Consider the following 12,269-nt stretch of genomic DNA (forward strand, 5'->3'; position numbering starts at 1 on the left):
AAATTAATAATGTCTATCACTTCATTACTGTGGCATCTTAGAGGAAATATGATTGAAGTTTCAGAATAAGAACAAATTAAATTTTTACACAAGCATTATTGAATTGTGTACTTAGTCATTGAATATCATAGTCATTTATAATTAGAGGGTTTAGTACCATCTTTCACTCATAAAAAACTGTCGGGTGAATTCATACCTGCTATAAGCCAGGCCCCCAACAGGCACACAATTAATGGCTTTTTTAGAGATGTCATTTTTTAAAGTTAATAACAACCTTTTAAATTTTATCCTTCTTGGGGTGCCGGTTGTGTCCGACTTCATCTTAGGTCGTGACTTGGCTGTGCGTGAGTTCACCCTGCATCGGGCTCTGTGCTGACAGCTCAGAGCCTGGAGCCTGCTTTGGATTCTGTGGCTCCCTCTCTTTCTGCTCCTCCCCAACTCATACTCTGTCTCTGTCTCTCTCAAAAATAAACATTAAAAAAAGAAAGCTTAAATTTATTTTTCTTTCTTGCTCATTCAAGTCAAGAAAGAGAATATTTCAGAGCATCTGGGTGGCACAGTTGGTTAAGTGTCAGACTATCGATTTTGGTTCAGGTCATAATCTCATGGTTCATGAGATCAAGCCCCTCATCGGGCTCTGCACTGACAGTGTGGAGCTTGTTTGGGATTCTCTCTCTCCCTCTATCTCTGTTCCTGCCCTGTTCACACATATAATCTCTCTCTAAAAATAAATAATGAAACATTAAAAAAATATTTCATACCCAGAGTTGACTTCAACCCTGAGTTAATATTTGGGCATGTTTTTCTAACTGAGCAAGTATTAAAACATATATAAGAAAAGTCATAATTGAAACAGGTACTTGCCGTTTGTGTGTATCTCATGTTCTCAGCATAACAATTTTTATTATTTTTTTTTACATTTATATATTTTTGAGAGACAGAGCACAAGTGGGGGAGGGCAGAGAGAGAAGGAGACACAGAATCCGAAGCACGCTCCACGCTCTGAGCTGTCAGCACAGAGCCCGACGTGGGGCTTGAACTCACAAACTGTAAGATCATGACCTGAGCCCAAGTTTGATGCTTAACTGACTGAGCCACCCAGGAGCCCCTCAGCATAACAATTTTGTAACCCAGACAACTTGGAACACTGGGCTGTAAGCTTTATTTGTGTATGCAGTCCCCATCTGTATTTGGAAGGTTTTAAGTTATTTATTAGATACTTTTAGCATGTTAAAGGAAAAGCTTTATTTTCGCTTTCATTGGAAGTGAATAACTTTGTAGAGTACAAATTTCTGAAGGCAAGAGACTGTTCAATGTGGAATATGGGTTAAGTCTTTCTTTAGCTTAAGTTTATTTTATTTCTTTTTTTTTAATTTTTTTTAATTTTTTTTATTTTTTTCAATATATGAAATTTATGTCAAATTGGTTTCCATACAACACCCAGTGCTCATCCCAAAAGGTGCCCTCCTCAATACCCATCCCCCACCCTCCCCTCCCTCCAACCCCCCATCAACCCTCAGTTTGTTCTCAGTTTTTAATGTCTCTTATGCTTTGGCTCTCTCCCACTCTAACCTCTTTTTTTTTTTTTTTCCTTCCCCTCCCCCATGGGTTTCTGTTACATTTCTCAGGATCCACATTAGAGTGAAACGATATGGTATCTGTCTTTCTCTGTATGACTTACTTCACTTAGCATCACACTCTCCAGTTCCATCCACATTGCTACAAAGGGCCATATTTTGTTCTTTCTCATTGCCCTGTAGTACTCCATTGTGTATATAAACCACAATTTCTTTATCAGTTCATCAGTTGATGGACATTTAGGCTCTTTCCACAATTTGGCTATTGTTGAGAGTGCTGCTATAAACATTGGGGTACAAGTGCCCCTATGTGTCAGTACTCCTGTATCCCTTGGGTAAATTCCTAGCAGTGCCATTGCTGGGTCATAGGGTAGGTCTATTTTTAATTTTCTGAGGAACCTCCACACTGTTTTCCAAAGCGGCTGCACCAATTTGCATTCCCACCAAGAGTGCAAGAGGGTTCCCGTTTCTCCACATCATGTCCAGCATCTATAGTCTCCTGATTTGTTCATTTTGGCCACTCTGACTGGCGTGAGGTGATACCTGAGTGTGGTTTTAATTTGTATTTCCTTGATGAGGAGTGACGTTGAGCATCTTTTCATGTGCCTGTTGGCCATTCAGATGTCTTCTTTAGAGAAATGTCTATTCATGTTTTCCACCCATTTCTTCACTGGGTTATTTGTTTTTTGGGTGTGGAGTTTGGTGAGCTCTTTATAGATTTTGGATACTAGCCCTTTGTCCGATATGTCATTTGCAAGTATCTTTTCTCATTCTGTTGGTTGCCTTTTAGTTTTGTTGGTTGTTTCCTTTGCTGTGCAGAAGCTTTTTATCTTCATAAGGTCCCAGTAGTTCATTTTTGCTTTTAATTCCCTTGCCTTTGGGGATGTGTCAGGTAAGAAATTGCTACGACTGAGGTCAGAGAGGTCTTTTCCTGCTTTCTCCTCTAGGGTTTTGATGGTTTCCTGTCTCACATTCAGGTCCTTTATCCATTTTGAGTTTATTTTTGTGAATGGTGTGAGAAAGTGGTCTAGTTTCATCCTTCTGCATGTTGCTGTCCAGTTCTCCCAGCACCATTTGTTAAAGACACTGTCTTTTTCCATTGGATGTTCTTTCCTGCTTTGTCAAAGATTAGTTGGCCATACGTTTGTGGGTCTGGTTCTGGGGTTTCTATTCTATTCCATTGGTCTATGTGTCTCTTTTTGTGCCAAAGTTTATTTTATTTCTTAAAATAAGTTCCTGGAAAATCGGGTGTACACCCAAATTTTGAAATATTTTATCCTTGACTTCAGTTTAATTTCAGAGATACTATCACAAAGGAAGAAAATTGCCTGTAACATGTAATCATACCATACTTAGGAATGGAAATAGTGTCTTTAAAGTTGTATCTACGTATTCCATATTCTCTATATATGTACATATAATATATATATATGTATTATATGTATTCCATATATTCCATATCTTTTTAGCAGGTTTGTAACTTAGTAAATATAAGTGGGGGCAAATTTGGCAAAATTTTTGGTAATTTATCTTGTGTTCATCTCTGTGTGTAAGTCTGTTTACCGAAATAAGGAATATATTAATACATATAAAATATATGTACATATGTTATAAAATATACGTATATTCCATATGTACATACATGTGTACATATATAATATACACATATACATATAATATGGATTGTATAATGTTATATAACACATTTATAATATAGATACACATATAATGCATACATTGTATATATTATGTTATATATAATATGTATAATATATAATATATGTACGTGTATAGGTACATATATAATATATACATTATTTTATATATATATATATATATATATATATATATATATACACACACACACACATATATACCTAAATGTATACTGCTGGCCCTTGAGCAACATGGGTCTGAACTATGGGTCCACTTATATCTGGATTTTTTTTTAATAAATATAGTATAGTACTTTAAACATATTTGTTCTTTTTTATGATTTTCTTAACATATTCTTTTCTCTAGCTTACTTTATTATAAGAATACAGTGTATAATGTACACATAACATACAGAATATGTGTTAATCAACTGTGTTATCAGGAAGGCTTCTAGTCAACAGTAGGCCATTCGTAGTTAAGCTTGGGGGAATCAGAAGTTATATAAGGTTTTTCACTGCATGGGGGGTGGAGAGGGCTGGTTCCCCTAGCCCCTGCACTGTTCAAGGGTCAACTGCATAAACATGCATATAGACACACATATATAAACATATACATATATAAACACAATAAATATGGGACAGAATAGTACAGTAACTTGTACTGTAACTTAGTACCTTAGTACTTACGTAACTTAGTATCTACCTCAGAGTCCTAATTAAAGTATGGTAACAGTTATACGTAGGAGTACTATGTAGCCATTAGAGAATTAGGTATTTCAAAATGTGCTGATAAGATGTTCAACATGTATTAAATAAATAAGGTAAAAAATAAAAATAGTAGAAGTAGTACAACTGTGTGATGGGGCTCCAGTGTGTAAGAGAATAAAACAACTTCTATATACATGGGTACCTACAGAGCTTATATGTATGCGGACATTTGAGATCCCTCTTGGATTGGCAAGGACTTATACAAGTCTCTTCTGTAAGAAACTTCTGCTTTTAAGTTTACAGTCTGAACTTTTTGAAACTTTTCCCCCATCAGTACATTTTTTTTGTGTGTGTGTGTTTTTTAGAAAAAACCATACAAGCTAACATTTGGAACCACAGTATAAAGAGATCGAGGGGGTAGTGTGAGCACAGAACCTGGTAGGAGGAGGTAATATAAAAAAAGCACCTTGTACTCTGCAGAGTTGTATGCTTTTTATATAGATCATTGGTCTGATTCCATTGACAGGGGCACAGCCTCCAAATAGTTGAGGGTAAAGACCTCAGGACACCACCATTCCTGTCCCTGCCAGGTGTCTTCACGTAGCACATATTTCTATGATGTTTAAAAACATGAGTATATATGCATTGAATCACTCTTATTTGGTTATTTATAGAAATACTTGAGAAATTTGGTATCAGACTGACCTTTCTTTTCTACTTAATGTCCCTTTTTTTTCCTCTGGCTGCTTTTCAGATTTTCTGTTTCTTACTGGGTTTAAAGAATTTGGTTATGATTTGCCTTAGAGTTTTTATTTTTCACATGTTTCTTGTAGTTGGATCCATTGATCTTGTTGGGTCTTTGGGGCTATAGTTTCCATCCAATTTGGAACATTTTTGGTCGTGATTTCTTTAAATTCATTTGTCTTTTCCATCAGCCCTGTCTCCTCTCTCTCCTCTTCTGTGGGGACTCCAAGTATACATACATTCTGCTGTTTCAGGATGTTTCATGGTTTCCTGAAGCTTTGTTTGTTTTTTAGTTTTTTTCCCCTTCTCGTTTTCATTTGGCATAGTTGCTGTTGGTGGATCTTTAAGATCACTTACCTTTTCTTTTGCTATATCTAATCTGCTGTAAATCCCATCCATTGTATTTTTGTGATAATCACAGACATTGTTGATTTCATCAGTGGGACCCAGACTTGCTGTGTGTGTTTTTATTATCTTCCATGGATATGGTCAACCTTTCCTTTGGATACTTAAGTGTAAGAAATTACCTTATAATAATGATTTTAATCCGTTTGTCTACTAATTTTATCATCTTTGTCATTTCTACATCAATTTCTCTTGATTGGTTTTTCTTATTATGATTGTATCTTCCTGCTTCTTTTTGATTGGATGCCAGGCACTGTAAATTTTATCTTGTTGGGTACTAGTATTTTTATATTCCTAAAAATATTCTTGAGCTTTGTCTTGGCATGTGGTTAAGTTACTTGGAAACAGTTCGTACTCTCTAGGCATTGCCTTTAATGTTGTTTTTTGGGATTTTTGTTTGTTTGTTTTATTTGTTTGTTTTTTAATGCTGCACTAAAAGAGCCTTTAGTCTACAGTTAATTTTGTCCCCTGCTGAGGCAAGACCTTTTTGAGAACTCTAACTAGTGCCTCATGAATTATGAGGTTTTCTACCCTGACGCTTGGGGACAGGCTGTATGCCCAGTTGTCTGTCAGCTCTGAGCACTGTGTCTTCCCATCCTTTGGTAAACGTGTCCAATCCCTTGTGTTGGGGAGGATTCAGCTGAATGTTGGAGGGAGAGACCACTGGCAGGTCACCGGAGTCCTCTCTGTGCACCTCACTCTTGTCCAGCATCCTGTCCTCAGAACTTGCTTCCCCTCACACCCACCAACTGCACCCTAACTCAGGGGACCTCAGGGCTCTGTTTGGGGTATCCATAGGGCTCCTTTTTGTTTCTTTTGTGTCTCACTTTTCTTCATTTCCTCATGTCTAATGTCTTGAGAGCCATCCTTTCCACATATTTTGCCCAGTTTTGAGTTGTTCTACATGGGAGGGTCAATCTACTCCCTGTTACGCCATCTTGAACAGAAGTGGAAATCACCCTGCCCTAGACTTTAACTTTAAAAAATTGCGGGAGAGGCGCCCGGGTGGCTCAGTCAGTTAAGCGTCTGACTTTGGCTCAGGTCGTGATCTCATGGTTTGTGACTTCGAGCCCTGTGTTGGGCTCTGTGCTGACAGCTGAGAGCCTGGAGCCTGCTTTGGATTCTGGGTCTCTCTCTCTCTCTCTCTCTCTCTCTCTCTCTCTCTCTCTCTCCCCCTCACTCGCTTCGGCTCTCTCAAAAGTAAACATTAAAAACAATTTTTTTTTTAATTTTTAAGCAGAAATTAAAAAAAAAAAAGTCCTTGTCCACCTACTCCTAGTCTGAAATTCCAGAGGCAGCCACATTCACCTTTTTCCTGGTATTTCTCTCCAGATGCTGTAGCTCTCACCTTTCTCAGAGCATGCTGTCTGAAACAGCACCCTGTTCAGTTGTGTCTCATTACCCTGATGCCTTGTTCTTCACGTGCTTATTTCCTGACTTCACCATATTCATTCATGTGTTTATAGTCAGCCTTCCTCCCCAGATGGGCTGTATGTGCCATGAAGCCTGAGCTCCTGTCCCTTTTGTTCACTGCTGAATCCTCAGAGCCTAGAGCAACCCCTGGGTACATTGTAGCCCCTCAAGCCCCTCAGTAAATATCTGCTAAACACATGAGTGAATCAAACAAATCCTGCGCTTTTGCTTTCCCAGCCTCTGCCTGTGCTGTCCCAACCCTAGAGGCAGGTAACAGCCTTGAGGAGTTTGCCAGGAAAACAAAGCAGGGAAAAAGATTTTCCAGGCAGCAGGGACAACATGTATCAGAAACTCTTAAAAAAAAGGAGTGGGGTGGGGGGATGCTGCCATGGATTTCAAGAAAATAAGATTAAATACATTTTTTTTAATGTTAATTTTTCAGAGATAGTTATGCATGCACACACAGACAGACACACACACACACACACACACACACACACACACACCTGCAAGTGGGGGAAGGGCAGAGAGAGAGGGAGACACAGAATCCCACGCAGGCTCCAGGTTCCCAGCTGTCAGCACAGTGCCCGACCCAGGACTCCAACTCACAAACCACAACACCATGACCTGAGCCCACGTCGGATGCTCAACTGACTTAGCTACCCAGGCACCCGCAGAAAAATAAGATTTATGACATTGATGCCATTTCTTCACATCATCCTGGAAATTCTGATTAACCAACTTCCTTTCCAAGATATTTTCCCAGAATTTAAAAGAAAAACCCCTAACGATATTAGGTATATTGTACGTTTTTTAAATGGCAACATGGTAAAAATATTGGCGTGAAAATGTACCACACACGGTGTCTGTGTGTCTGTGTGTGTGTGTGTGTGTGTGTGTATGTCCACCCGCCCTGCCACCCACCCACACCCTCACGCCCCCCTGAACTGACTGACTGAAAAGTAACTGTGGAACTTGGTAATGGAGCCATCTGGTCGATAGAAGGGATGACATTCCATGAGGCAGCCACTGTGTGATGTGTCTTATCCCTGGCCTTCAAGAGGGGTGACCCTGAGGGCTGACCCAGTAGGTTGAGCCTTTCTGAGTCTTCAACACTCTCCTTCTGTGTATCCAGCAGCAAACATGCCAATTCAAGTGGTATTTTTTGGTTTGGGTGTTCAAATTTTTGTTTACGTGCTGTTTAGTTAACATACAGTGCAATACTGGTTTCAGGAGTAAAATACAGTGATTCATCACTTCCATACAACACCCAGTGCTCATCACAAGTGCCCTCCTTAGTGCCCACCCCCCACCCACCTCCCTCCACCAACCCCTCCGTTCTTTATCTACCATGGTAGGTTTTGCGATGAAGCCTCATGGAACTGGACTCAGAATATAACTTCAATTGTCTCATGCAGTTCAGCAGATGGAAACTACTTTTATTGCCTCCACACTGTCCTGCTTTAACTCTGGGACCCGACACTAGAAAGGGATTCTGCATCCTATTAACCAAGCCCGGACATGGGAGCTGTGCTTCTTTTGTTTGTGTTTCTCAGGGTGTATTCCTCATCGGATTCTTGGCAGCATCTTTGAAGGAAAAGAATTTTCTTTATTGAATTAGTGACCAATTTTTTTTTCTAAAAAAAAAATATATATATATGAGACTTTGAAGCATATGGATATGTTTTGAGAAGAAAATAGTTTCTATTTTCACTAATTGACCAAAGAAAAGTATATTTGGGGAGGTTTCCTGAAAAACCAAATGTTAGTATAAAATATTGATTAAATTCATAAATATTTACCATTTGCTTGATAAAAGCACGTTTCTTAAACGGAGTCAAAGAACAGACGACTTTGTTTCTGATTCGAAGAAGTACAAATATACAAATATTTTATGTTTGGTGATTTAATTTTGTCTTTTCAAATAAGTAATACATATAAGGTAGAAATACAGAGCCAGAGGGGATCTGAGTTCATAATCACAGCATTGTGACCTCATATTTCATGTGCTACCGTTAAGTAGTTTTCTTTAGGGTTAAAGTAAGCATGCTTTTAACACTCTTTCGTGTCTTGTGACCTCAAGTTTAGCTTTTTCCAGAAGGGTGACTGAAAGAGGAAATTAGGCTTACTAAGTAATTGAACCGTGTTCCTTCATCTTGGTGTTGACCACATCTCGCTCAGCAGAACGGGAGTTCAAGACAAACTCTTGAAAATAACATATCACCTTCTCTTCCATTCTTGCCAAGCATCCTTCCCCCACCCCACCTTAACATTGTGTTTTCATGAGGATTTCACAATATCTCTCATCCCTTGTTCCCAGTCTTGACCCCAATGACCTAAGAATCAAGAAAATGTCATGTTAGTGCCTACTAATTAGCGCACCCAGAGAGCCTTTTCTTCTGGCCTTTCAACCTTCTGGAGGTAGGAACGCAAGCTGTCACTGGCATCATGCAGGGAAAATGAGCCTTTACTACGTTTTCCCTGTTTTGCAAACAGCGGAATAAGCCCAGCTGAGGCTAGAGATGAATATGCAGCTTAGGAAGAAATTAACCTAAAATGCACTGCCGTTTGCCTGATTGTCTTCTAGGTGACACAGCATGGCCGGGCGTCGAAATACCCACCCGTAATGGAATGCTCCAGCCTGCTGTGTCTGCCAGACTCTCACTGTTGTCAGACAATTTGTTTCAATACCATCATACTCATTGGTGAAATAATTTTAAGGGAGGAATGTGCTCTGATTTAAAAAGTTTAAGGAGCATCCGAATGCATTTAAGTTTCTGTTGTTTTTAGACACGTTACAGGGAGACCTCACTTGGTACTAACTAAAGCATTTGGCTGGAATGCTCATTAATCAGTGCTGTTGGACCAGGGTCTCCTGAGCCTTCTGGGTTTTGGGGGCTCAGCTACTGTAATTAAAGGGATGAAATATATCATGGTCACAAACTTACCACATCAGACACCTGAGGGGTTTGAACTGGTGGAATTAATCTTTTTTTAAATTTCTTTTCTTTAGGTGTTTAAGATAGAAGTACTAATGAATGGAAGAAAACATTTTGTTGAAAAAAGGTACAGCGAATTTCATGCCTTGCACAAAAAGGTAACTTTTTTTCCCTTTTCCTTGTATGTTAGATGCTGTAAGGTTAAGACTGTGTTTTCTGTGAGCATTAACAGTTCCTGGACAATACAGTTTCTTTTATCATGACTGAGGTTTTCTTTTAAAATAAATTATTCAGTCCCTTAAAGGTGTGCTTTTTGAGTAGGTGGGTTTTCTGTTAAGGTCTTTTACATAAATAGATGTGAGGGTGTAAGCTCTTTGGGTGTTATGGGTTCACAAAGAATAAGACTGACGCCTTATTTCATCCATGAAATACACTTAATGTGCTTTACAAAAAGGAAAGAAAGAAGCAAATGATGACTTTACAGGGAGAAATTTATTAAAATCAACTTACAGGTATCTGGAAAAGTAATATGCATGTCACATGTGTCCAGGAGCATTTGGGGAAAACGTAAAAGGAGAACATGCACGATCCTTTTGAATTGTAAAGGCCACTTTGTAAGATTGGCGTTCGAGTTCTTGGATTCCTTTCATTAAAAGTCTGAGATAAAAGAAACAAGAATTCAAAAGGAATGGCTGAGTTTGGGGAGAAATGGTAAAGAATAGAAGAGTGAATACTTTTTATTTTCTGACAAAATTTAATGTTTTGCAGGCTAGAAATTATTTTTGGGGTGCTGACATTACCTTAATATGTGTGTGTGTGTGTGTGTGTGTGTGTGTGTGTATGTATATACATGTATATATATGTATATATGAGTATATAAACACATGCATGAATATGCACACACACGTAAATGTATGCCATAATTCATTTTCTTCACTTTTGTTACTTTATTAGCTAAGAAGTTAGATGGGAAGATACTAACTGAATATGTTAAGAAAGAGAGTCTATTCTTTTAATTTTATTAAAGACCTCTTAAATGTTCTGGAAATTATCAGTACATAAATCATGTGACAGTGTGCTTACTCTATATTAAAAGTTCTTTGGTTATTTTTTTTAAAGTGAATTTCCCCACTTTTCTTTTTTTTTAAGTCAAGAGAATGGAGTATTCAGTATAAACTTTACCAGGATATTATTGAAAAATCAGTGAAACTGTTTCCCTCTGTACACTTTTCTCTTAGAATGGCAGGGGATAACATAAAAGTCATTCCTCAATTAAAATTTTGTTAAATCCAGATTCACTTCCAAAAGAAAGAACGCAGGTGGGTACAGATTTAAACCAGACGTTGCTGTTAGCTTTTAGGAAAGCTCCAACCTAGGAGTCTGAGAGAGGAATGAACCTGGAGTCTGGGTCTCCGTGCCTTCGCGAGGGCTTCTGTTTTTGTTTGCTTGTTTTTCATGGAAGCAGATCCCAGGGAGATTTCTGCTGGGCACCTCCTGCAATAAATTCTGACGCTAAGATTAAAACCAGATCTCAGCCCCCTGCTCAGCCTCTGATGCCCAGGGTACGGACTAGGGCGCCTGTCACATGCAGGCTGCCTTCCTAACCTCCTAGCTCACCATGACCTCGACACAACCCAGCTGTCCCCAGCAGATATTCCAGGAGCAGCTCCACACCAGGCACAGCTGGGTGACTGCCAATTAGGCCCGCCCCGAGCGAGAGCCTGCCGTGCTTCTAACCAGTGCAGGGTCGTTCCCCCTGTGCTCTTCTCGAACAGGATTTTATTTTCTCCCCAGCGATTATAGGCAGTTCTTAGATACTCAGTCAGAAAAAAATTCCTGGGTTTTCTGGGATTCTTGTCTCAATTTCTGCATTTCGGTTAAGAAGGTTAGCTATTCTTACAATCATATAATCAGGCCTACCAGAGTTGAGAGAGTAAAAATTCTCAAACGTCTCAATTTTGTGTGTTTAAAACATCCTGGCTGGTACATAGAGATAAAAATGGCTTTGTGAGGCAGAGTTTTAGTTACGGATTTACTTGCCCCATTGCGATCGTATTAGATTTGGCTAAAAGGTTACCATAGAAGCTAGTTAAGTACAAATCATGGTAGTAGTGTGTGCAAAAAACAGAAATCTGTCATCTTGAGTCTACAACTGTGTTAAGGATTGAAATCAGCCAAAAATTTACTCAGAATCCACAAGCTCTACTGATCGCTGCTGCCTGTGGTACAACTTGACCTTTTTATTACATTTTGATACCCCAGTTTCCGTATTTGAATTCTGTGATGTGTTCCGAGTGCTGTTTCTTTTTAAGATTTTATTTTTAAGCGATCTGTGCACCCTGCACGGAGCTCGAACTCACAGCCCTGAGATCGTGAGTCACACGCCCCACTTGACTGAGCCAGCCCAGCGCACCTTGGGTGTTACCTTTTTATCGAAAATATTTTCCTTTTAAATTCAGTCAAGTCTATTATGTAGTTTTCTTGCAATCCTCAACTATTTCTGCGCTGTGTGCAATTTGCTGTGCTGCTAGTTTCCTGGTTTTTCCGAAATTTTACTTTTCCTTCTCACTTGTTAAAAGTGTTTGGCCAGTGTCCCCAAGTTAATTCTAAAACGATAAATGAGCTATTAACAGGTGCTTTGCCTGTTTAGAATAACAGGGGCATAGCTCTTCTGTGTGCCTCAGACAAAAATGCTTCCTGGCTTATTGTCAGGCTAATTTTGAGGCAGAAGGTGAGACTGTTACCCATTTCACAGTTCATCTGGTTGTCTTAAGAAAGTTCTTAATGATTATCACTGCTCCCAAACTTTAATAATTGTTTTTTTTATA

General features: G+C 39.0%; 1 protein-coding gene across 9 annotated transcripts in view; it reads left to right on the plus strand.

Annotated features, from left to right (window-relative positions):
* The window catches only part of SNX24 (sorting nexin 24), a 179,941-nt gene that overhangs the window by 80,819 nt on the left and 86,853 nt on the right, over window positions 1-12,269 (plus strand). For all 9 annotated transcript variants that reach the window (XM_045058201.1, XM_045058200.1, XM_045058207.1 and 6 more), the window contains one exon: window positions 9,516-9,599. In XM_045058201.1, coding sequence (XP_044914136.1) covers window positions 9,516-9,599 — 84 coding nt within the window. The remainder of the gene's footprint in view (window positions 1-9,515; window positions 9,600-12,269) is intronic.

The sequence above is a fragment of the Felis catus genome, chromosome A1 (genome assembly GCF_018350175.1).
Source record: "Felis catus isolate Fca126 chromosome A1, F.catus_Fca126_mat1.0, whole genome shotgun sequence".
NCBI classification, from domain to species: Eukaryota; Metazoa; Chordata; class Mammalia; order Carnivora; family Felidae; genus Felis; species Felis catus.